The following is a 27,561-nucleotide window of genomic DNA, read 5'->3' on the forward strand; positions in this document are numbered from 1 at the left end:
CAAAGTTAAACTTTAAACAGGATACTGAGGTGCTGAAAAGACCCAAGAAGTGCTTCTTTACATTAAGGCATGGAATACAAGGAAGCAAAGCCTTTTCAGGTTGGCTGTCAGTAACTACAAGTTACAAACACGAGGAAGTCTGCAGATGCTGGAAATCCGAGCAACACACACAAAATGCTGGAGGAACTCAGCAGGCCAGGTAGCATCTGTGGGAAAAAAAAAGTACAGTCGATATTTCAGGCCCAAACCCTTAGGCAGGACGGAAGAAAAAAAAGCTGAGGAGTAGATTTGAAAGGTGGGGGGAGGGGAGGGAGAAACGCCAGGCGATAGGTGAAACAAAGAACTAGGAAGTTGACTGGTGAAAGAGACAAAAGGCCATGGAAGAAAGGGGGGGGGGGGAGGAGCACCAGAGGGAGGTGATGGGTGGGCAAGGAGCTAACATGAGCGAGGGACAAGGGGATGGGAAATTGGGAAATGGCGAAGGGGGGGTGGAGGCATTACTGGAAGTTTGAGAAATCGATGCTCATGTCCTTAGGCTGGAGGCTACCCAAATGGATAACAAGGTGCTGTTCCTCCAAGCCAAGTGTGGCCTTATCCCAGCAGTGGAGGCCATGGATGGACATACAGAATGGGAATGGTAAATGGAAGTAAAATAGGTGGTCACTGGGTGATCCTGCTTGTTCTGGTGGACGAAGCATAGAAGCTCAGCAAAGAGGCCTCCCAATCTGCATCAGTGACAGAGTGTAGATGCTCGGTGAAGTGGTCTCCCAACCTATGCCTACTCTTCACACTTCAGGAAAATGAGGGGCAAATTCTTAGCTGTCTAGGCAGAGTTGATTTAGGGAGGATGTTTCACTTAGCTGAGTTTAGATGGGGAGTTACAGTCTCAAAATAAGGATTGGTCATTAAGGTCTGACATAACATTGCAAGTTTGCAGAATTCTCTGGAAGACATTTGATAATGAGTCATTGATTACATTCAAAACAAGGATTTCTGGATAGTGGAGAAAATACGGATTATGGGAACAGGCAAGAACTGGAAATGGAATTGTTTAATTTTGTCACGTGCACCAAGATACAGTGCAAAGTTTGTCATGAATACCATGCATACGGCTCAAATTATTGCACAATGCATTGAGATAGAACAAGGTAAAGCAGTACCAGAATGCAAAATGATTTATAACAGCTACAGAGAAAATGATACAAAATACTAATGAGATAGATTCTGTGGCCAAGAGTCCATTTTATCATACAAGAGGTTCATTCAGAGTCTGATAACAGTGGGTAAAAGCTGTCCTTGAGCCTGGTGCTAAGTGCTTTAAGTCATTTCTATCAACTGCCCAATGGAGGGGAGGAGGGGGTAAAAGAGAATGTCTGGGTTGATTATACTAGCTGCTCACTGAGGCAGTCTGAAGGACAGACATAGTCCACGGAGGAGAGGCTGGCTTCGGAGATGTGCTGGGCCGTGTCCAAAACTCTCTGCAGTTTCTTGAGGTCACTGCGCAGCACTGTCATACCACATTGTTATGCATCCAGATGGAATGCTTCTATGGTGCATTGATTGGTAAGGGTCAAAGGGGACATGCCAAATTCTTTAGTTGAGGAATTAGAGTTGGGAACTTTCTCAGATTTGGCATCTATGTGATTGGGCCAGGACAGGCTGTTGGTGATGTTCATTCCGAGAAACTAAAGGCTCTCAACTTCATCAGCTGTGATCTTTTAGAATGGCACAACAGGCTCAGGAAGCTAAATGGCTCAACTTCTGCTCCTATTTTAGTGTATTCTCATGACATGTAGAATAAATAACTGAAAACCAAAACCTTGGGGAGCCACCGCACATCACAATTGTAAGGTACCAGTACCCCACCCAATATTTAGGTCAGGCCATAATCTTTTCCCAAAACTCTCAGGACAATTTAAAACCAAAGTAGAAAGTGCTGGAACTATTCAGCAAGTCAGGCTACATCTGCGATAGGATAAACAATGTCAACATTTCAGACCATTCATTAGAACAGGCGAGGCCTAGCCTGCTGAGTACATCCAGTATTTTCTGTTTTTACTTTCCCAGGACAAACTGCTGTTATATCTGACAAAGCTGGATGGTGTTGAGCTTGAGAAGTGTTGGTAGTGGTAAAAATTAGTGACATTAACCAGGTTTCAACAAGCAAAGAGGGGAGAAAACAGGAAAAAAATGGAAAAAAAAGATGATGAATATAGTGACCTACTTCTATCACCTTGTTTCTCCAACCCACTTCCACTCTCACCTCCTACAGTTTTACTTCGAACTTAAATTGGAGTTTGAGAAACAGATATTCATTTCCTAACAGGGCACCTTATACACTGCAACTACCAGCTTTCAAAAACTTTTATCTCCATTATTTTCCGCTACTTTCACATTTATTGCCTTCTATTCATCTTCCAGATTTATCTTTTATTAATCACAATACTGTTACCATTTTTGCCAGGCTCTTATCACTTGTTAAATGCCACTTTCTCTTTTGTTCTCTCCACTCTAGTCACTTAATAGAACCATAGAACACTACAGCACAGTCCAGGCCCTTCAGCCCTCCATGTTGTGCTGACCCATATAATCCTTTAAAAAAAGTACTAAACCCACACCACCCCATAACCTTCCATTTTGTTTCATTCACGTGCCTGTCCAAGAGGCTCTTAAATACCCCTAATGTCTTTGCCTCCACCACCATCCCGGGCGAGTCACTCCAGGCACTCACAACCCTCTGTGTAAAAAACTTACCCCTGATGTCTCCCCTAAACTTCCCTCCCTTAATTTTGTACATATGCCCTCTGGTGTTTTCTATTGGTGCCCTGGGAAACAGGTACTGACTATCCACCCCATCTATGCCTCTCATAATCTTGTAGACCTCTATCAAGTCCCCTCTCATTCTTCTATGCTCCAAAGAGAAAAGTCCCAGCTCTGCTGACCTTGCTTCATATGACTTGTTCTCCAATCCAGGCAACATCCTGGTAAATCTCCTCTGCACCCTCTCCATAGCTTCCACATCCTTCCTATAATGAGGTGACCAGAACTGAACACAATACTCTAAGTGTGGTCTCACCAGAGATTTGTAGAGTTGCAACATGACCTCTCTACTCTTGAACTCAATCCCCCTGTTAATGAAGCCTAGCATCCCATAGGCCTCCTTAACTACCCTATCAACCTGTGCAGCGACCTTGAGGGATGTATGGATTTGAACCCCAAGGTCCCTTTGTTCACCCACACTCTTAAGCAACTGACCATTAATCCTGTACTCAGTCTTCTGGTTTGTCCTTCCAAAATGCATCACCTCACACTTGTCCGGATTGAACTCCATCTGCCATTTTTCTGTCTAACTCTGCAGCCTGTCCTTATCCTCTTGTAACCTTCAACCACCTACAGCTCCATCCACAACTCCTCCAATCTTAGTGTCATCTGCAAACTTACTCACCCATCCTTCCGCCTCTACATCCAGGTCATTTATAAAAATCACAAATAGCAGAGGTCCCAGGACAGATCCCTGCGGCACTCCACTAGTCACCGACCTCCAGGCAGAATACTTTCCTTCCACAACTACCCTCTGCTTTCTTCCTTTAAGCCAATTTTTTATCCACTATATAACTTACCCCATTTAAAACTATAAATTGTTCATTTCCAATCAACTTAGAACTTGTCTAATCTCTACTTTTTGTAGCTTTGATGCAAGGTAATCAACCTGAAAAATATTACTGTTTCTCTCTTTACAAATACTGAATATTTGAGTATTTTCTGTTTTGTTGCAAGTTAAAATACGCCCAGCAAAAAGCAAGTTGTACTCAGCCCTCATCTGGAAGGTAAATTAATTCTGATTGAAGCATATAATTTTCAAGGGGACCTACAGGAAACTTTTTGTCACAGAAAAGGGATTGGGCAAAGGTAAAAAGTTTAGTGAAGATCTAAGAAAGGTTATTTTCACCTACTAGGTGTCTGGAATCTACAAGACTGACTGAGTGGGAGAAGGAGAAAAGTACTTTAACATTTAACTAACAATCTGCTGGAGGAACTTCGTCGAGAATACCGACTGCTATACCTTACCGGTCGAACAGCATCTGTGCAGTGGGCGAGGGTGAGGAAGAACTGCTGATAAAGTTAGTCAAAACCAAGCATCAGGCCCTGCCCCTGCACCCTCACCCCAAATATACTTGACCTGCTGCGTCCCTCAGCAGATCATTGTTACAGATCCCAGCATCCTGAACCTCTTGAAGTGCCACAATATTTAAATATCTAAAGAAGCACATGAATTACCAAAGATAAAGATAGCCACAGACCAAGTGCTGGAAAATGAGAATAATGTAGGTGGGCATTTGGTGGTCAGCATATAGGCTGGCTTCCATGCCACATGACAATGACAGACACTTTCCCTTGGACCTATATACATCCTTTCCATCGCCTTTCCTCTCACAACCATTAGCAAACCACTCCAGAGCACAGTGGGTCAAATCAATATGCAATCCACTGGTTTATTTCTAAACGGAAAGGTTAAAATTCTGCTTGCTTTCAGTACAAGTAAAAATTTAGTTCAACTGACAGCTGGGAAGGCAGCTGTAACAGCAGAGGTCTTAACTTTATCATTGTGATGGGTAACGTTATCGGCGGGTTGCCTCTGACATCCACTGTTGGTCGCTCACAGGATTTCTGCTAGACATTTGAGAAGTCCGATTGCTAAAATACTTAGAGAATATTTACTAAACCCAAAAACTGTCAGGGAAATGAGAAACGCTCAACACCAATAATAAAAAGATAGTACAACACACCACGATGTCCAAACTCCGTATTCTGACTGAACTATAATCAATTTCAAAATCAGAACGCAACAGCCTCCAGTCTCCTCTCTCATTGCTGCAAGCCAAAGTAAACGTAGTGACGCAAGTCAATTTGTCAAGGAAACAGTAGGCTTGAAGCCTCTTACCTAATGCAGTGAAGTACAGTTAACAAACTTAATGAATATACTTCATAAATCCAGGATTTTAAAGCAGTAAATATTTTTGATTAAAAAGACATCCATTTGAGAGCAAAGTTCTCTTAATCTACCGATGACCCACTAGTTTGAATACATTGATCCCCACTTTGAATCCAGTGACCAGTTTGGAAAGATTCAAGCACAGCACAACTTAAATTTAAGACAGAATTACAGCTGACCAGAAGTGTGAGTAGAACGAGAAATATGATAGGGAAAAGAACATCAGATTGCAAGCATAAGGCGAGGCAGTTCCTGGTGTGCTTGGAAAGAGAAACATGTTTCATCAACGAGAAAAGCAAGATAGTGTTGGTCTTTTTTTGTCTCGCTGAGAGTGGACTAATTAACAATGTGTCATCAGCCAGGGCACTGTCATCACAAGAGATGGAGGAACGCTGGAGTGGGTATCAGAAGTGAACAGCAGAGATCAACCCAGCAATTGTGCCAGGGTCCAGAGACTGACAAGACTACTGACACAACAAATGCATCAACCAACGATCCGTTAAAACAAAAGAGCTAACCAAATACCCCATTCAGTGCTGTTACCGGTGTGTAGTTGATTTAAATGTGAATACAAAAGTGGAAACAAAATTCCTAGAGGATCATCCAAACTGGGACATGAATTCTGCATATCAATGGCTGTACTTCACTCAGAGTTTAACAAGATTTGGCATATCAAAGATTCTTGCAAGTTTCTACAGATGTACGGAGGAGAGCATTCTGATTACAGGCAGACTCAGCCAGTTCCATTATGGATACAACCATCCCCATCAATCAGGAAACGCACCAGAAGCAGTGGCTCAAGAAGGCAGCACCCATCATTAAGGACCATCTGGGACATGCCCTTTCCTTGATATTAGCATCGGGGAGAAGGTAGGGGAGCCATAAGACCCACACTCAATGATCTAGGAACTGCTTCTATCCCATCAGATCTCCAGTCAGTCCATGAATTCATGAACACCAATGTGCATTATTCCTCTTTTATAATGTTTATTTTCAAATTCATAGTAAACATTATATTGCATTGTGCTGCTGCCAAAAACAAAACTTCATGACATACGTTTGTCAATGAAAATAACCTGATTTTGACTTGTGCCCAGTTCATTTAGGTTAAAAGCACAATAGCACAGATATCATCCCTAAATATCCCAGCAAATATTTGTCCCCAATCAACTAAAATAAAATGGATTAAATCATCTGAATAGTACACACAAACTGCTGGAGGAACTCAGCAGGTCAGACAGCATCTATGGAGGGAAGTTAACAGCTGACATTTTGGGCCAAGATCCTTCATCAGGATGGGAAAGAAAGGGAAGGGAAACCAGGTAAGATGGTGGGAGGGGAAGCAGATAAGCTAGCAAGTTCCCTCACTGTTTTATTCTGGGGTGACACAGTAGCGCAGCAGTTAGTGTAATGCTTTTGCAGCACCAGTGACCTGAGTTCAATGCCCACTGCTGCCTGTAAGGAGTTTGTACATTCTCCCCACAACAGTGCGGGTTTCCTCTGGGTGCTCCAGATTCGCCCACATTTCACAGGTTCAGATTAGTAATCTTTAGAATGGGGGAGGCAGTAACTAACTATGGGCTAGTAGGTTAACTGATCACATAGGTGTAACTGGGCAGCACCAACTTGTTGGGCCAGAAGGTCCTATTAACAAGCTGTAACTACAAAACCCTCACCCCTCCAGCTTTTCCACTCCTGATGAAGGGTCTCAGTCCTTTGACGGTTCATTTCCCTCCATAGATGCTGTCTGATCTGCTAAGTCCCTTTAGCATTTTGTGTGCTAACCTGGATTTCCAGAATCTGCAGAATCTCCTGTGTTTATGACTTCTTCTTAAAACAGTCTGTATTCTCTTAAGTTATGTTGGCATTGTTAACAAGACCAGAACTTGCTGGCCATCCATAACTTCTGTTGAGAAGCTGGTGTTGAACGACTTTTTGCAACTACTGCAGGTTGCGTGGTGAATGAGCTCGCATTTTACAGTTATGCAGGGAGCCCAGGAATTTAACTGAGCATCAGTGACAGAAAGGTCATATTTCCAAGTCAGAAAGCTGTTAGCTTGGAAAGGAACCTGAAGGTGGCAGTATCTCCATACAACTGCTGCCCTCTCCTCCCAAGCAGAATTTTGGCAGGAACTATTGAGACTTGTAAAGTCCGGGATCATGTGTTGCTGAAGCTGCATTCAGCTAAGCAGACGGAGTGTATTGCACTGCACAATTGACTTGTGTCTCAATTGGGGAAGAGTCATTTGCTACAGAACACTAATTCCCCTGACTTTGTATCACGTAGGACGACAAGCACTTGCATTGTCAAAATGGACCAAGTACCGGTAAATGGGAATTAATACAGATGGCTGGCATGGGCTGAAAGAACAGCTTCTGTACCATATGATTTCATGACTGATATGGCATTGCACTTATATAGACTTGTTCAGTTAAGTTTTTGGTTAATGACAACCCTAGGAGATTGATGTTGAGGTATTCCATATAAACATTTCCACTGATTATCCCCTCTTTCAGGATCACTTATTTGTGTGTGCACAGAATGCTACTTCCCATTTATGAGATCCAGTCAAATCCCTCTCTTCTCACTACTGCCTTTGACTGTGAAATGCAGGAGTCGTGATCACCCACACTCGCCTCAGCACTGAACTGGTTCCATGACTGTGAAATAACTTTTGGGGACTCTGCGGTTTGCGTTCTGTGCATTATTCGTTCCTTTTTTCACACACACATTGGATATTTGACTGTCTTTGCTGTGTGGGGTTTTTTGTAGATACAGACATACTTTAATAATAAACACTTCGAACTTTCAGTATACAAAATGAATCTGAGGAATCAGTGACCATCCCACTTACAGCAGGCACTGATGGGGCAGCTGAAGAGATCACATTGTGGAATATCTGCAGTTATATCCTAGAGCTGGGAAAATTGGTTGTTAATATCCATTTTCCTTTGTGAGAGCTGGTTACGGGCAGATTTGCTCCTGTACTTCCTATATTTATAGACCGACTCCACTTCCATTGTAGGAAGTGGTTTTGGAAATCCCGAGGTCATTAAATATGAAGCAAAATGTATTTTTGCTCAGTTCCTTCACTATGCCAACTGGGGAGGTACAGTTCCAGTGAAGCAGAGCAATTTCTTGGTTTAAATAACAAGACATTCAATCCACAAAGCCAAATGTGTGGGCTAATAATTTGTACGCCGGAGGACTTTACAATGAACAGAGCAAATAAAGGAAACATTACAACAGACTGAAGTTTTGGTTGCCATATTTCAGGAATGATGAATTGCACTGGAGACAGCATAGAGGGGACTCACCAGGATGTTGCCTGGATTGGGAGAGGTTGGATAGGCTGGGCTTGTTTTCCTTGGAGCGAAGGAAGCTGAATGAAGAGTATGAAGATTATGAAAGCATTGATAGGATAGACAAAACCTTTACCCCCTGTGGTAGAGGTAATGAAAACAAGGGCATTGCTTTAATGTGAGAAGTTTTAAAGGTGCTTCTGTAATATAAAGAGTGACTGGTATCTGGAACTTAGTGCCAGAAGTGGTGGTGAAAATAATCAATCATCAGCATGGACACAGTAGCCCCCTTCTGTGCTATAAACATACAACTCTAAGAGCCGTGATACAGGGTAATTAAATGTTCACGTACCATCAAAAGCTCTGGTGATATTTTCAAGGGCACCCGCCAAGCAGCTGAGAACAAAATTTAGAAGAACATCAACAATAGAAAATTAAATGCTAATTCAATTCCCACAAATTGCTTCAAAATAAAATGCTATTGCAGGCTAATAACACAGGCCAGGCAACACTAAAATATGTTGCAGAGTTTTCAATAAACTTCAATGAACATCCAACAAATTACTTTATATTAACTCTTCCACTCTTCACAGATGCTCCACACATTTTCCATCTTATGTCATATTTTCCCCAAATTTGGCCCTCCAGCAGTAAATACTGTGCCGTATCTGATAATTGATCAATTGAAAGTTGATATACTCTACCTAAAAGATTTGCGACCAGTTGAGAATTAGGAGCAAGAGGATCCTGCAGTCCGAACACCGTGTAGCGACTGTGCTGTATCTGCCGCAGTGCATCGAAGTTCCCAAGAAGAATGTCACAAAGCCACAACGCGTTCACACACGGTATTCTCCACTCTTTAGCCTTCTCGTATTTCAGCCCGCAGGGTCTGTTCTCAAGACAAGCCATCAGGAAGGTAGAGTCAGTTCAGTGGATAGGAACAACGAAACAAAGAGCAGTGATACAAGAACCAGCACACACTAGCCCAGGCATGGGCAAACTGCGGCCCGTTAAGCTTTTTAATCCGGCCCGCAGAACTTGATGAAATTATATTAATAAACCTTGTTAACGTTTTTTCCCCGCAATTCTGGCGTTTTCCCAATAGATGACTCACTCTATATACATTGACTTTTGTTGAGGTGCAGCGTATTACTCCACAGTTGCACTTTACTCTTTGTTCGGCTCGACCTATTTGTGTGAACAGGCGTTCAGCGTCATGAACATCAACAAAGCCAGCCACAGATCCAAGTTAACTGACCAACACCTCAGATCCATCCTGAGAATCGCCACAACAAAACTAAATCCAGACTTTGATGCGCTGGCTAAAAAGGGAGACCAACAACACTATTCCCACTGAAATTAAAAATAAGTTTCTTCGTTGTGTTATGTAAAAAATGCATTTGAAAATATTTTTTTCAATAAGCCTTACATGTTACATGTCATTTCTGTTAAGTGATGGACATGAGTAGTGCGCAGGTGCACGTACGTTCTCAAAATAAAAAATGCGCTCCAGATCAAATAATGCGCTCCGCATACTGGCGCGTTGTCACTGTTCTGTCTTTGTGCTGGTCGTTGTTGAGTTTTGGCACAGGGGACAATTGAATAAGAAGGAGCAGGACAAGTAGACCTGCATCTCCTACTGTTTTTGAAATAAAGACAGTCAGGAGGAGAGTGATGATGATAATATCTTGAAGGATAACAAAATTCTCAGAGCATTAAAATAATAACTGTTACTATTAAAAAAGCTGTATTTTATTCATTTAATTTTCAGTGTTTTAAAAGTCATTTCAATAAATAGCTAAATACCATGGGACTTCAAAGACAGATATTTTGTTGTAATGCATTTGTTCATTTTCAATTGAAATTAAAGCACATGTTTTCTACATATCCCATGATATTTTATTTTCTCTTATGAGGTGTATTACCAAAACACTCCATCCATCTGCTCCTGGTCCGGCCCCCCTGTCAAATTTTAGAACCCTTTGTGGCCCACAAGTCAAAAAGTTTGCCCACCACTGCACTAGCCCCATCATGGACCCCACACCTCCCAGCTGCACTCACAGACAAATGAATGGTTTTGTAAATCCTTAAACTGTCTCTAATGCAAAACAAACGTAAGTGGTGACCAAAGGTGCCACGGGCAACCAAATAGTTGAGTACTTCAGAAACTTAGCTAATCAGTGACATTCTGATGGACCAAGGAGTGATGTAGTTGTGGGTTTCAAAATTCAACTTAAAAAGTTAGAACAAAGTAAGAGTTACCTGCTTTGAACTTCCAATACCTTGCAGGAGATGTATCCTAACCACGTCCCACAATGGTGGGGATTATATTCTGGATCAATTATTCCCGAAGGACAAATCAATTCCAATTAAAATTGTATTTGTAAACAAAATTAATTCACAAATAGAAGGCCAGTAATAACCTGTCACAAAATAGGCCCAATTTGTTCATGGATGTTCATTTAGAAACTCAGACTGAACAACATTACCCATAGAAGACCCAAATGGCTGACAATTACCAACCCAACTGCCTAACTCATCGGTGGAAAATGCTGTTAAATCCAGATGGCAAAGCACAGTAACTTAATATGTTTTCTTTAACTAGACCTCTTCTAAAGCAAGCTAAGAATGATGAAAGCACAGGAAAGAAATCCAGAGTAGGTTGAATAACTTGCCCTCAGAGTCTGTTGATTACACAGTGGCACCAGTTTGTAGGTGCTTCATTATTTGCATTTTGATTTACAGTTTTTGGTGGGAAATAAGCAACTCTACAGAATATAGGCATGAGAAATTGTGCAGATGTTTGAAATCCAAAGCAACACACATGAAATGCTGGACGAACTCAGCAGGTCAGGCAGCAGCTTTGGAAAGGAATAAACAGTCAATGTTTTGGGCCAAGCTGTTTCCTCAGGACAGAATCTAAACTTGCTTCATATAAGCAAGTTTGAAGTTCGATACTAAACTGGGTGGCAGTGTGACATGCGAAGAGGACGTTAGGAGAATACAAGGAGACTTGGATAGGCTGAGTGAGTGGGCAGATACTTGGCAGATGTCATTCAATGTGAATAAATGTGAAGTTATCCACTTTGGAAGCAGGAACAAGAGGGCAGAGTATTGTCTGAACGGTGTCGAGTTAGGTAAGGGAGAAATGCAAAGAGACCTCGGAGTCCTAGTTCACCAGTCAATGAAGGTGAATGAGCAAGTGCAACAGGCAGTGAAGAGGGCAAATGGAATGTTGGCCTTTGTTACAAGGGGAATTGAATACAAGAGCAAGGATGTTCTTTTGCATTTGTACAGGGCCCTGGTGAGACCACACCTGGAATATTGTGTACAGTTTTGGTCTCCAGGTTTAAGGAAGGACATTCTGGCAATTGAGGAAGTGCAGCGTAGATTCACTAGGTTGATTCCTGGGATGGCAGAGCTGTCTTATGCAGAGAGATTGGAGAGATTGAGCTTGTACACACTGGAATTGAGGAGATTGAGAGGGGATCTGATTGAAACGTTTAAGATAATTAAAGGATTTGATAGGATTGAGGCAGGAAATATGTTCCAGATGTTGGGAGAGTCCAGTACCAGAGGGCATAGATTGAGAATAAGAGGTCAGTTATTTAAAACAGAGTTGAGGAAGAGCTTCTTCTCCCAGAGAGTTGTGGAGGTGTGGAATGCACTGCCTCGGAAGACGGTGGAGGCCAATTCTCTGGATGCTTTCAAGAAGGAGCTGGATAGATATCTGATGGATAGGGGAATCAAGGGATATGGGGACAAGGCAGGGACTGGGTATTGATAGTGAATGATCAGCCATGATCTCAGAATGGCGGTGCAGACTCGAGGGGCCGAATGGTCTACTTCTGCACCTATTGTCTATTGTCTATAACAACCATAGACATCAAGTCTTATTACCACCCTAACAATCATACAAAGGCTATTACTGTTCTTTAGAAAAAAAAATTCTAATGAGATGTAAACCTTCTAATGGTGAAGAATTTTTTTTATTGCTTCCAGCTTATTCTTTGGGTTTCACAGCTCAACCACTGACTGCTGCAATTTTCAGCAATTCTGCCCCCAAATCTATATCCTCTAATGAAACTCTCATGCTCTGTTTGTGACCTCCAATTAGCACAAACGGTGCATTACAGTGGCATTATTTTTGGCTAAATCGACTTAAAATGTGCTAATTTACAGAATGCAGGCAAAGTTCAGGGTGATATGTTTGTATAAAATTGCTCACATGCCAAAATCAACAGCCCCGCTTTCACCCAGGAGCAGATGTCAGCCATGATGGAAACCGTGACGCAACACCACGACGCATGCGCCCAGCCAGCCTCAGAAGCGACTCACGATGCTCACAGCAGTGACACCAACCGGAGCAAAAGGGCAGGGCAGCTCCATTTCGAGTGGTCACATTCTGCTAATCACCATCAGCATGTGCAGGATTGGGACAGATCTAACTGCCACCCATCAATAAGGTAATTAAATCTTATTGTAATGACGTACTTCGAGACACCGATCTAACCCTTTGCTGCCATCAAAGGACAGCAGTGACTATATCACGTCCATTTAGAAGAGCGTCAACCACATCATCAAGAATAATCAGCATCCTGGAGAATTTGCTGTTACTGCTTCATATCTTCTATCCAGCATTAGAGTAAAAAAAAATGGTCAGCCTAATTATGCCGCGTGGAAAGAGAAGGGGGACATTATGGTCAAGAGATGACGCCAAATGTCAGGAAGCAGCAAGGAGAGGGAGAGAATAAGAATTGGATGAGGCCAGGGCTGCACAACTCCAGGATCAAAGACTCAGGACAAAAAAGATGAGAGAAGAGGAGACACAGGAGGAGGTATGCACGTCTCTAAAATGACAACAACTGGCATAGAAGGAAGAGAGAGGAAGAGACAAAGGAGCTGATAAATGCACGTCTCCAGGATAAGAGACAAACAACAAACAGCAGAAGAGAAGGATACGGGGGAGGAAAGGGCTGCACATCTCCAGAATAACAAAAACAGGCACAGGAGGAGGAGAGAGGAAGAGACAAAGCAGCAGAGAAATGCATGTCTCCAAGATCAGAGACAAAGAATAAACAGCAGAAGAGATAAAGAGACGGGGGGGGGGATGAAAGGACTACACGTCTCCAGAATGACAACGAGAGGCACAAGGTTGGCAGATCAACCAGAAACGATGCCATCAGAAGTGTCCTTTGTTAAGAGCTATATTTGCCGAGGTTTTCTTCTTCAATTTCCAAAGCAAAGCAATACTAATAGCATGCAGGAAAATTTAATGTTCATTATGGTTACATCAGACTGCACTACCTTTTTCTCAAAGAGTGCCTCAACGGGTCACCCCATTGTCTAGTCATCCATTAAAATTATTAATCGGATCAATAATGATAAGGAGATTCCTGCGGTATCTTAAAGGAATGTATTTTTTGCCTGGTAACATTTTCCTACTTTAGGACTCTGCTGAACCTTCTTGGTTGGGTGATGCTTTTTAATCAACATAAGAATACAATAAATAGGAAGAGGAGTAGGCTATCTGGTCCATCTAGCCTGCTCTGCCATTCAATAAGATCATGGCTAATCTAGCCATGGACTCATCTCCACCTACCTTCCTTTTCCCCATAACTCTTAATTCCCTACTATGCAAAACTCTATCCAACCTTGTCTTAAATATATTTACTGAGGTAGCCTCCACTGCTTCAATGGGCAGAGAATTCCACAGATTCACCACTCTCTGGGAAAAGCAGTTCCTCCTCATCCATCCTAAATCTACTCCCCCAAATCTTGAGGCCATGTCTCTAGTTCTAGTCTCACCTGCCAGTGGAAACAACTTTCCTGCCTCTATCTTATCTATCCCTTTCATAATTTTATATGTTTATACAAGATCTCCTCTCATTTTTCTGAATTCCAGCAAGTACAGTCCCAGGCAACTCAATCTCTCCTCATAGTCTAACCCTCTCTTCTCTGGAATCAACCTGGTGAACCTCCTCTGCATTGTCTCCAAAGCCAGTATATCCTTCCTCAAGTAAGGAGACCAGAAATGCACACAGTACGCCAGATGCGGCCTCACCGGAACCCTGTATAGTTGCAGCATGACCTTCCTGTTCTTGAATTCAATCCCTCTCGCAATGAAGGCCAAACTTCCATTTGCTTTCTTGATAGCCTGCTGCACCTGCAAACCAATATTTTGTGATTCATGCATAAGCACTCCCAAGTCCCTCTGCACAGCAGCATGCTGCAAATTTTTACCATTTAAGTAATAACCTGCTCTTCCATTTTTCCTCCCGGTGGATGACCTCACATTTGCTAATATTGTATTCCATCTGTCAGAATCTTGCCCACTCACTTAACCTATCTATATCTCTGCAGACTCTCCACATCATCTGCACAATTTGCTTTTCCACTCAATCTAGTATTATCAGCAAACTTAGATACATTACACTTGATCCCCGCTTCCAGATCATTAATGTATATTGCGAACAGTTGTGGGCCCAGCACCAACCCCTGCGGTACACCACTCACCACCGATTGCCAACCAGAGTAACGCCCACATATCCCAGCTCTCTGCTTTCTATTAGCTAACCAATTCTCTATCCATGTTAATGAATCACTCCGAATTCAATCCATCCTTACTTATGGATAAGTCTTTCATACGGCACCTTATCAAACACCTTCTGGAAATCTAAGTCCATCTGTTCCCCTCCATCCATTGTGACTCGTTACATCCTCAAAGAACTCCAGCATGTTTGTCAAACAGGACCTGCCTTTGCTGAATCCATGCTGCATCTGCCTGATGGATCCATTTCTTTCCAAATGCCTTGCTATTTCTTCTTTAATGATAGCTTCAAGCATTTTCCCAAATACAGATGTTAAACTAACTGGCCTAGTTACCTGCCTTTTGCCTACATCCTTTTTCGAACAGTGGTGTGACATTCACTGACTTCCAATCCACCAGAACCTACCCACACTCCAGAAAATGTTGGTAAATTATTACCAAAGCTTCTACTATAACTTCTGCCATTTCTTTCAGTACCCTGGGATGCATTCCATCAGGACCAGGACACTTGTCTTATCTTCAGGGCCTCTGATACCATTTCTGCAAATGTGATGCCCTACATTGTCTAATAATTCCCATGTGATGTAAAGAGAGCTTAACTGATATGGAAAAGGAGTTATTAAATTTATACCCATGGAAGCCAGAACATCAATCATTCTGGTGGATCTAAATTTATTTGCCTTGAAGTTATTGTACTATGTGAGCTTAATGACCTGTCTGGTACGGTTGATTTTTTTTTTCCTTAGGCAATTTAGCTGGGTTAAGTCTGATGGTGTGCTTTCTCGGCCACAAAATCAATACCAAATGATCTCCTGTACCTATTAAAAAGTCCACTGTTCGTGTTTATGGTCTTCTGTTGCTGTAGCCCATCCACTTCTAGATTTGATGTGCATTCAGAGTTGCTCTTCTACATACTACCATTGTAACGCGTGGTTATTTGAGTTGCCGTCACCTTCCTGTCAGCTTGAACCAGTCTATCCTCCTCTGATCTCTCTCACTAATACAGCATTTTCACCCATAGAACCTCCACTCACTGGTCGTTTCTTTTTGGCTTTTTGTACCATTCTCTGTAAACCCTAGAGATGATCTAGGGATGATGTGTATGAAAATCCCAGGAGATCAGCAGTTTGAGATACTCAGACCACCTGTCTGGCATCAACAATTATTCCAAGCTCAGTCACATTTCTTCCCCATTCTGATGTTTGGTCTGAACAACGGAACCTCTTGATCACGTCTGCGTTCTTTTATGCACTGAGTTGCTGCCATGTTTGGCAGATCAGATATTTGCATTAGCCAGGTGCATCTAATAAAGTGGTCACTCAAGTCACTGAGTGTAAGGAGTTGAACCAGGAAAGGCTATTTGTGATGCTTATTCCTAGGAACTTGAAACTCTCAACCATTTCCATTGACGTAAATACAGCGCCCAACTTCCCGAAGCCGATGACAGGTTTCTCTTATTCTCATGATACCGTGCCTTGAGAATCTCTATCTCGTTCCTTTATTCCACCTCACCATCATTTGAATTTGGCCCACTATGCTGGTGTCATCTGCAAACGTAGATGGAATTAGAGTAGAATCTGGCCACACAGATGAGTGTACAGGGAGTAGAGGGGTGAGGACAGCCTTATGGGGGAGCAGTGTTGAGAATAATTGAGACAAAGGTATTCCAGCCTATCCTGTTGGACATGAAGGATGTAGTTGCAACGGTAACATCTAGGAGCTTGGATATGAGTTTGCTTCTAATTATGATATTGAAAGTGAAGAGATAATCAGATATGCCAGTGTAGGTGTCCTTAGTGTCCAGTGCTCCACAGATGAATGTAGGGCAAGGAAGGCGGCATCAGCAATGAACATATTGGAGAGAAGTGAATTGCAGAGGATAGATGTTGACTGGGAGGCTGGAGATGAAGTGTGCCATAACCAGTCCTTCGAAACACTTCTTGATGGTGGATGTCAAAGCAAGGACAGTGATGAGGAAGTCTTGATGGGTGGTAGAAGGGAGGGTTCTACAAGGATAATGAAAATCTGCAAATTCCCAATCCATGGAGCAGAAGCTTATATATCTTGTGTTGGAAAAGTATATAATCGCAGCCTCTGATGATGGATACTGGTGGTTAGAGATGACTTCTGAAGGGCATAGTCTAATAGGATACAGAAAATGGAAGATGAGAACTTTATGGAATAATATCTCATCCTATATTAAGATGTATTTTGTGTTTGCATTGGTTTGCAGTCAATGATTCTGTGGTATATTCTCATTATTAAAAGGCATGAATGTTTCTAATGATTTCAATTGCTGTTTACCATGCACTGCTTACAAACAAAGCCACCAACTGTTCAGTACCATCTGCTGTCTTGTTAATGCACAAACAAGCAGCCTGGAATATTTCTTCTGTTGAGAATGACTTCATAACCAGCTTTTGTTCTGCAACTGTGTGCATATGACTGAAAATTCAGTGGAGGGATTTATATTACATTAGCATTTGGCACAAATGTTTGTTTTGAGTTGGTTATTCCTGTTGGAAATATTTAGTGAAGAACCTAGCCCAAGATTTTCATAGTTGGGGCCTTTCACTTTAGAACCATCTTCACTTCATTGAGGAAACAGAGTTTAATCAACATTTTTTTCAACCCACTGTGCTTGTGTTGGCTCTTTGAAAAGGCTATGCATCTAGTTCTATTCATCACAGTGTACAGAATTTTTTTTCTTAAAAGAACTTTTGCCTGATGAAAACAGGTTGGGTGAACTGAGCCTTTTCTCCTTGGAGTGATAGAAGATGAGAGGTGATCTGGTAGAGGTGTATAAGATGATGAGAAGCATTGATCGTGTGGGTAGTCAGAGGCTTTTTCCCCAGGGCTGAAATGGTTGCCACAAGAGGGCACAGGCTTTAGATGCTTGGGAGTAGGTACAGAGGATATGTCAGGGGTAAGTTTTTTTCAAGCAGAGAATGGTGAGTGCGTGGAATGGGCTGCTGGCAACAGTGGTGGAGGCAGATACGATAGGGTCTTTTAAAAGACTTTTGGATAGGTACGTGGAACTTAGAAAAATAAAGGGTTATGGGTAACCCTAGTAATTTCTAAGATAGGGACATGTTTGGCACAACTTTGTTATTATTGTGTATTGAGGTGAATTTCTAGGTATTTTATTGGAGGCAAGGATGTAAACTAGGAAAATGTATATCCACTCAAGGGCAGTAACTCACCTGAACAAAAAAGACATGTACGTTTGAATGCTGTTCATAGACTTCAGTTCAGCATTCAACACAATCATCCCTCAGAAACTGATTGGAAAGCTGAGCCTACTGGGCCTGAACACCTCCCTCTGCAACTGGATCCTAGACTTCCTGACTGGGAGACCTCTGTCAGTCCGGATAGGGAGCAGCATCTCCAACACCATCACACTGAGCACGGGGGCCCCCCCAGGGCTGTGTGCTCAGTCCACTGCTGTTCACTCTGCTGACCCATGACTGTGCTGCAACACACAGCTCGATCCACATCATCAAGTTCACCGATGACACGACCGTGGTGGGTCTCATCAGCAAGAACGATGAGTCAGCTTACAGAGAGGATGTGCAGCGGCCAATGGACTGGTGCAGAGCCAACAACCTGTCTCTGAATGTGAACAAAAGAAAAGAGATGGTTGTTAACCTCAGGAGGTCACAGAGTGACCATTCCCCGCTGAACATTGACAGCTCCTTGGTAGAGATCGTTAAGATCACCAAATTTCTTGGTGTTCACCAGGCGGAGAATCTCACCTGGTCCCTCAACACCAGCTCCATAGCAAAGAAAGCCTAGCGGCTTCTCTACTTTCTGCGAAGGCTGAGGAAAGTCCATCTCCCACCTCCCATCCTCATCACATTCTACAGGGATTGTATTGAGAGCATCCTGAGCAGCTGCATCACTGCCTGGTACAGAAATTGCACCATCTCGGATTGCAAGACCCTGCAGCGGATAGTGAGGTCAGCTGAGAAGATCATCGGGGTCACTCTTCCCGCCATTATGGACATTTACACTACACGCTGCATCCGCAAAGGAAGCAGCATTATGAAGGACCCCATGCACCCCTCATACAATCTCTTCTCCCTCCTGCCATCTGGGAAAAGGTACCGGAGCATCCGGGCTCTCACAACCAGACTATGTAACAGTTTCTTTTCCCAAGCTATCAGACTCCTCAATACCCAGAGTCTGGACTGACACCAACTTACTGCCCTCTACTGTGCCTATTGTCTTGTCTATTATTTATTATAATGCCTGCGCTATTTTGTGCACTTTATGCAGTCCTGGGTAGGTCTGTAGTCTAGTGTAGTTTTTTCTGTGTTGTTTTTCACATAGTCCAGTGTAGCTTTTGTACTGTTTCATGTAGCACCATGGTCCTGAAAAATGTTCTCTCATTTTTACTGTGTACTGTACCAGCAGTTATGATCGAAATGACAATAAAGTGACTTGACTTGTATGTAGAGCCAGGGATGATTAGAATATAAGAAAGTACAGCACAGAAACAGACTCTTCTTCCCATAAAGTTATGCCAAACTAAGTAAATTAGTAATCAAATGGCCAACTAAACAAATCCCCTGTGCCTACACAATGTCCACATCCTTGCATTTTCTTTACATTCATGTGCCTATCTAAACATCTCTTCATCTCTTAAAAGCCTCCACCACCACCCCGGGCAGCACAATACAGGCCCCCAACACTCTAAAAAAAAAACTTGTCCCTCACATCTCCCTATGGGAACTTAAAGAGCTCCCTAATGAAAACTTCACATCAGTATTCAGCAGTGAGTGTGACATGGATAATGCTGAGATTAGGGATGTTTCTGTTGATACCCTAAGTCTTGCCTATATTAAGGAAGAGACACTGTTAGGTGTCTTGAAAAGTTTTAAGATGAATCTATCCCAAGACTGAGAAAAGCAAGGGAGAGATTGCTGGGGTCTTCATAGAGATCTTTGTATCCTCTTCAGTCACAGGCAAGGTATTTGAAGACTGGAGAATACTCAATATTGTTTCCTAAAGAAGAACAATGGAGACCTTTCACAAGGTCCAGCATGACCCCATTGAGCCTCACACCAATTTTTATAGATGTACCATAGAAAGCATCCAATCTGGAAGCATGGCTTGGTGAGGCAATTGCTTTGCCTGAGATCACAAGGAAGTGAAAAGTAGTGGACACAGCATGAATTCCCCCCCCCCCCCCCCCACTATCCTAGATATTCTCCCTTCATTCCATACGATGAAGCTACAAAAGCCTGAAAGCATGTACCAGCAGCTTCAAGGACAACTTCTATCCTGTTGCTATAAGACTGTTGAAAGGACCTCTTGTAAGGTAAGGTAGACTCTTGACACTGACATCTCAATCTACCTCGCTGTGACTTTGTACCTTATCAGGAAGCTCAGAGACCTTGGCCTCGACCAAGGTCAGGCAGCTGGATCCTGGACTTCCTGTCAGACCACCGGCAGGTGGTAAGGATGGGCTCCCTCACCTCCACACCTCTGACTCTCAGGGCTGTGTACCAAGTCCCCTCCTTTACTCCCTGTATACCCATGACTGTGTCACCACCCACAGCTCCAATCTGCTAACTAAATTTGCCCTTGACACTACATTCATTGGCCTAATCTCAAACAATAACGAGGGCTTACAGGGAAGAAGTCATCTCTCTGTCACAGAGGTGTCAAGAAAACAATCTCTCCCCCAATGTCACAAAAACAAAGGAGCAGGTTGTGGATTAGAGGAGGAATGGACACGGGCTAACCGCTATTGACATCAATGGATCTGGGGTCGAGAGGGTAAACAGCTTCAAGTTCCTTGGCATCCACCTCACTGAAGACCTCACATGGTCTGTGCACACCAGCAGTGTGGTGAAAAAAAGCGCAGCAGCGCCTCTTTCACCTCAGATGGTTGAAGAAGTTTGGTATAGGTTGCCAAATCCTAAGGACTTCCTACCAGGGACAACTGAGAGCATCACTGCCTGGTATGGGAACTGTGTCTCCCTTAGTCGCAGGATTCTGCAGAGAGTGGTGCGAACAGCCAAGTGCAAACGTAGTTGTGAACTTCCTGTGATTCGGGACATTTACAAAGAAAGATGTGAAAAAAGGACCCAAAGGATCATTGGGGACCCGTGTCACCCCAACCACAATCTATTCCAGCTGCTAGCATCCAGGAAGCGGTACCGTAGCATAAAAGCCAGGACCAACAGGTTCCGGGACAGTTTCTTCCACCAGGCCATCAGCCTGATTAACTCACACTGACTGGAGTGTATTTCTATGTTACATTTGTTCTATTTATTATAAATTATTATCAATTACTATGATTGCACATTGAGATGGAGAAGATTTTTATTCATATATGTGAAGGATTTAAGAACTAAAGTTGATTCAATTTTTCTGCCTAAACTGCACTCTGTAAACTGCAACAGGATATTTCTGGATTGTTTTACTTTCCCCTCCACTACTTCAGAAAACTGATGTGACGAGTGACCTGTACAGATGGTATGTAAAACAGTTTTCATCGTATTTGTCAATAATAAACCAATTTACCATCATCCCAGTGCTCACAGGCTTGTGATCTAGCAACATGAATAAGTGGATAACATACATCCCTGTTTTCAAACCCCTCCAAATATCACAGGTTTTTATTAACCCCAAAAACTCTTTGGCCTTCCAATCTTTCCTTCTGCCACATTCCTCATCATTTTTGCCACATGATGGGCAACTACATTTGCAGCTCTTTGGTCCCCAAATTCTGTAACTGCATCTTAAACCTTCCCACTTCTCTTTCCCTTCCAAGATGTTTCTTTGATTAAATTTTGGGACACCAATCCTAGCATCCTCCCAGCACAAACACCTGCGAGCCTCTTTTGAAAACTGTAAGCTAATCAAGATGATCTTTAGGAAGATTTTTGATGGAAAGAAATAGAGCAAAATGTTAGCATTATCATCAATTGTTGTAAAAAGGCTAGAATTAAAGGATTAACTCCAAAATTTGTGTCGCATTTCACTTCGCTGTTTTTAAAATTCCAACCACTAAAACATCAGCCATGAGTCTGGCAATGAAATGAAACCTATCAAAACAAAAAAAATCACTTCTGTGGATCAAAATTAGTACTCAAAATTTAGTTAGCAATTACCACCAAAAACACTAGCTATAAATAATAAGCTTTGCTAATCTAAATATATGTAACGCACCTTCAGTAAAGCAATCAAGGTCCTCAATAACTGTGAAGTACCAGAAATGCAGGACTTCAGTTACAATGAGAAAATGGACAATTTGGCACCGTTCTTTTTGTTCTGAACAGAGCAGATTTAATAGCATTCAAAGTGATAAATGTTTGGAAGGAAGTAAGTAAGAGAAACAACTTTTGAGGGTCAGTAACCAGGTAACTGGCAAAAAAAAGAGCAATATAACTGTAACACGAGTGAATCTGCAGATGCTGGAAATAAATAAAAACACAAAATGCTGGCAGAACTCAGCAGGCCAGACAGCATCTATGGGAGGAGGTAGTGACAATGTTTTGGGCTGACACCCTTCATCAGGTGGGTTTCTTGATGAAGGGTTTCGGCCTGAAACGTCGTCACTACCTCCTCCCATAGATGCTGTCTGGCCTGCTGAGTTCTGCCAGCATTTTGTGGTTTTTTTTGCAATATAACTGTTCTGTTTTTAAACACAAAACATAACGGGTTGGAATATATTCAAAAGGTAATTATTTGAATAGAAATTTTTCTATATTTGTTGGATAAGGAGCAAGCAGTGGGTCTAACTGGATAACTTTTCAAGAGTCAGCACAGGTATGATGTGCTCACGGCTCCCTCCTTTGCTCTGCCACTCTGATTCCAAAAATAACTTCTCAAACAAGACTAATTTTTTTTTTTGTGAAACAAAGGAGGCTGTAGATGTTGGGACCTGGAGCAACAATGTGTTGGAGGAGAATACATGCACAACGCTGGAAGAACTCAGCAGCTCAGGCAGCATCCGTGATTTTCTCACGGATGCTGCCTGAGCTGCTGAGTTCTTCCAGTGTTGGGTACGTATTCTTCGATCCACAGCATCTGCAGTTGTATTTTAATGTGTTGGAGGAACTCAGTAGGTCATGTGGGAGAAAAAACAACCATCAAACTCCTCGGTAAACTGAAGTACTAGAATGCAGGACTTCAGTTCCACTGAGAACATGGACTAGATTTGCACTTTGACCTTTATATTCTAGTGGCAAAATAAGCTCTTCTCCATAAACTAAAATCAACATGCAGATACTGACCATCTGACACTAAAACAGAATCGCTCAATTTGGGCAGCATCTGTGGAAATGGAAAAGTACGATGAAGGGTTCAAGCAGGAATGCTCACTTCATTTCTCTCCCCGTGGACACTGCCTGGCCTGTGGAGTATTCCCTGTAGTTTCTGTTTTAATTACACTGCTCTACTAACTACTACCTACTCTGCAACTTTGACCTGCTCTCCAGTGATTTCATATACGCCGATTACTCACTCCGTAAACTCTGCAGCCTCTGAGCACCAGAGAAGCACGACACAGCCTTTGAAAAGACAGGCACTTACGATGACCTGTAATTATGGTAGCTCTAACTATCAATCACTGCAGTGCAGCAGGAACATTAGTAAACTATTTACCTCTGTAAATTATTTCCACTCAGATAATGGATTAGGCCTTAAGGCAGAGCAAATCTAACATTCAGTCTGTGTGACCTCTATACCCTCCGTAAATAGACTGCATAATGCAGAGATAATTGCTCACTTCATTTGATTGGAGAATAAGTCTGAACACATTGTAAATCAACGAAATACTGTACATGCTTGGCAACAGTCCATGAGAATTCATTAGTTTTTCTTAAGAAGCCGCTAACTTTACTTTAATTGCTGCACATTTAAATTGGGACACAAGAACTTACTCTTTGCAGATGAGGACAGTATTGCTTCGGCAGAGGTAGCCCGTGTACTTGGCTCCTGCTAAATAGCCCATTAGCTTTAAATCATCTCGGTCGCTGTGCATAAATCCAGTGACAGATATCATCTGTAAAGTTAAAGAAATCAAATTCAGTGTAGTTTGCCAAATTCTAATAAATCTAGGCAGCGACTAAAAACAGGAGCCAACAGTTTCACATCCGGTACATCTATGGCTCTGGATTCTCTTCATTAACGGAGACTATAATCTCTCCTTTATTATTTGAGCACAGCATTGACATGGGAATCAATAGAGAATCATTTTCCCTGCCTATTCTACTCACTGCTAATCCTAGTTTAGAGTAATGTATGTCACAAAACCATTTGCCAGTCCACAATTTCTTTGTTAATTCCTTTTCAATTTAGTCATTCACAAAAAAAAATCAAAAATTGCTTTGCAAATCACTATTTGGATTGCAACAGAAATAGACCACTATACAAACACACAATTTTAATCACATCGTCTTCAAATTTAAAACAAACAGGAGCATTGCACTACTGTTCTTTAGAGTCCACTCTGGCTATTCTGCAGCAATTCATTTTCTCTCTCTCTCTCTCTCTCCACCTGGATCATAATTTTCTTTCTAAAAGCAGAGATCAACACTATTCCATGCATAAAGATTCACCTCATCTCTCCTTTATCTTTTGTCCTTCCTTTTATATTTGCTTCCCTAGAGCAGCAGGGAAGCAAGGCTAGTTCATGGGCTAAGACAGAATCAAACAGGAGGAAGTTTTCAAAACTGGAATTTCTTTCCCAGTCAATAAAAGCTGAAAAGAATTGAAGCTGGTAAGTCGGGTGACAGTTTACTGGTACTTCAAAAATCAAGAAATTAGACTAAAAACATTATTAATATGCACTTTTTCTGAGGTACATTGTGGTAAAGTATCACTGTAAACAATGAAAGAGGCAAGCAAAGGTGAAGCTGACTCGAGGAATGAGCCACACTAGTGCATTTCGACTGTAACGATGTTGGAGTCAGAGATGAAGTTGGAACAAGCAATTAGAGAGGAGTTGAGGCAGAGGAGAGCGCCAGATCACTGCCGAACCGATTTGTAAAGGTCAAGAACGGCTTCAGGCTAAGCAGCAAGGTCCAGGCCCGGAGTGTATCGTTGCGGCAGGACCCAGGTCCTAGTGATCCGGTGTTTGGACAATTTAAATGCCAGCACAGATAGACTGTAAAGGCGGGATGTCATGACCAGAGACGAGGGTTGGTCTGATTGCGAGTGTTCTTCCACAACGTTCACTCCTCTCTCCACAGCGCTGAGACTGAGACTGCTCTGGCTGCTATGTACTTCACGTCTGTGAGCTTTGTGGCAATCTGCCCCGCTATATAACGAACCGAGACCGAGGCTGCGGGCTACCCCGGCTGCTCTGGGATTCAGGTCTATGAACCCAATTTGGTTCAGAGTGCTGTTGCTTGCTTTTATTGTTTGCATGATACGTGTTTTTCTCCTCTTCTTTGTGCATTAGGTGCTTTTTTTAAAATTTGGCTCTTTCGGCTTTCTTGCTTTGAGGTTGCCTGCAAGCAGATGAATCTCAATGTTGTATAATTTATATATACTTTGATAATAAAAGTACTTTGAACAATTTTAAATCTCATAGATTTTATCAATGACACTACAACAGAGGTTACGACAATGTGCTGCTTCCTGCTTCTAAAGCACTTGGTAGGTTTCATCACTCCAGGAAAAAGAAGGTTTGTACCACTATAGTTAACACTATAAAAATATTGACCGCAAAGCCTGGCTAGTGAGTGAACAGGGCGGAAAGGTTTATGTGAGGGGATGCTTAATTACTAAAAGAACGAACTGATTAGTGGTCGACATGGGCGGGTTCAGAGATGAGCCACAACAGAAATGATAATCAGCTAATGGCATTACGGACACTCCAGCTGTGCTGGAGTTTCAACGCTGCTTTCTTCGATTAAATATTCCATTAAGAGCAGCAATGTAAAGTAGGGGCCCTGTCAAGCTAAAATCAAAAGGCGATTTTGGAGACAAAAAATACAACTCAATTTCATGAAAAATATGCTGGTGGCAGTTGTGGAAGAGAATTCAGTTTCAGTTCTGAATACTTAATCAGAAACCTTTGTCAGGAATGCAGAATCCATATCAAACAGAAATGAAATGAATTACGAGGAACCATCGACTGATTTGCTCTGAGGCCACAGGCCAGCTTCCTTAATTTTAAGAAGCAATTCAGATTTCTTACTTGAAACATTTAGCTATTGCACTGAAAGAAAGACTGTCATTTGAGATGCTTACGGATAAGAGTTTATTTCATTAAATCAGTTCATAAAAAAATTACACTGGTTCTCACCCTCAACAAGCTCCTCCCACCTTCTCCAGACTCGAGGGACAACCCTGGGTACCCACATGGGACCCAGCTATGACTACTACTTGCAGAGATAAGTGCTAGGATTACTGGGAGGGTTGAATGTACAAGGGGATCACAGAGGGAGTGATCCCTGTGCTGGTGGGTCGGGGGTGGTAAATATATGTTTGGTGGTGGGACCTCTTGGCGATGACGTGTTGGATGCCGAGGCTGATGGAGCGGCAGGTCCATGTTCCAGCCTTCCCTGGTAATGCTTTTCAACTTTTCTTCCACTACATTAACACTTGCATTGGTGCTGCTTCATGCACCCATGCTAAGCTTGTCAATTTCATAAACTTTGCCTCTAACTTCCATCCAGCCCTTAAATACATTTGATCCATCCTCTGACACATCCCTCCACTTTCACAATCTCTGGAGACAAAGTGTCAACCGATATCTTTCATAAACCTATAGATTCCTGTGGTTATCTTGACTACATCTCTTCTCACCATCTGTCCTGTAAAAATGCTATTACTTTTCTCAGTTCGTCTCTGTTGCAACTGTCCCCAGGATGCAGATTTCCTTTCCAGAACATCAGAGATATCCTCCTTCTTCAAAGGATGAAGTTTCACTTCCTCCAGTATCAATGCTGCCCTCACCCTCACCTCTTTGATTTCATGAATATCTGCGCTCACCGCATCTTCCCTCTGCCTTAAAAGTGATAGCTCTTGTCCTTACCTACCACCCCATCAGCCTCTGCATCCAGCACATTACTGTCCACAACTTTTGCCATCTCTAAAGAGACCCCTCCCCCCACACCACCACAAAGATTGGTCCCTCCGTGATTTCCTTATGCACTCGGCTCTCCCCAGTAATCCCTCGCTCATCTCTGCAAGCAGTCAAAGTGCTACACATGTTGATTCACCTCCATTCAGAGCCCCAAGCAGTCCTTCCAGGTGAGGCAGCACTTCACCTGTGAACCTGCTGGGGTTGTCTATCGTGTCCAGTGCTCCCAATGCAGCATCCTCAACATTGGTGAAATTGGGGGAATTGCTTTGTTGAGCGCCTCCGCTCCATCTGCCAAAGCTGAACTTCCCAGTGACCCAACACTTTAATTCCCATTCTCATTCCGACAGGTCAGTCCATGGCCTCCTCTTATGCAAAGATGAGGCCACCTTCAGGGTGCAGGAGAAACACCTTGTAATCCATCTGGGTAGCCTCCAACCTCTTGGCATAATTCCTTCCAGTAAGAAGTTGTTTCCCTCCCCTCTTCTATTTTCCACTCTGCCTCTTACCTCTTCTCACTTGCCGATCACCTCCCCCAGGTCCTCTCCTATCAGATTCCTTCCTCTCCAGCCCTCTACCTTTCCCACCCACCTAACTTCACCTTGCACCTTCCAGCTGTCCTCCCCCCACCTTTTTATTCTGGCTTTCTCCCTCTTCCTTTCCAGT

At 42.6% G+C, this 27,561-nt stretch overlaps 1 protein-coding gene across 1 annotated transcript in view; it reads right to left on the reverse strand.

The window, feature by feature from the left end:
* paxip1 (PAX interacting (with transcription-activation domain) protein 1) overlaps positions 1-27,561 on the reverse strand; it is a 133,442-nt gene that overhangs the window by 21,922 nt on the left and 83,959 nt on the right. Inside the window, exons 11-13 of the mRNA XM_059971856.1 lie at positions 23,744-23,865; positions 9,001-9,185; positions 8,649-8,692 (exon numbers count right to left, since the gene is read on the reverse strand). Of these exons, the coding sequence (XP_059827839.1) occupies positions 8,649-8,692; positions 9,001-9,185; positions 23,744-23,865 (351 nt within the window). The remainder of the gene's footprint in view (positions 1-8,648; positions 8,693-9,000; positions 9,186-23,743; positions 23,866-27,561) is intronic.

This window comes from Hypanus sabinus, chromosome 6 (genome assembly GCF_030144855.1).
Source record: "Hypanus sabinus isolate sHypSab1 chromosome 6, sHypSab1.hap1, whole genome shotgun sequence".
In the NCBI taxonomy this organism is placed as follows: domain Eukaryota; kingdom Metazoa; phylum Chordata; class Chondrichthyes; order Myliobatiformes; family Dasyatidae; genus Hypanus; species Hypanus sabinus.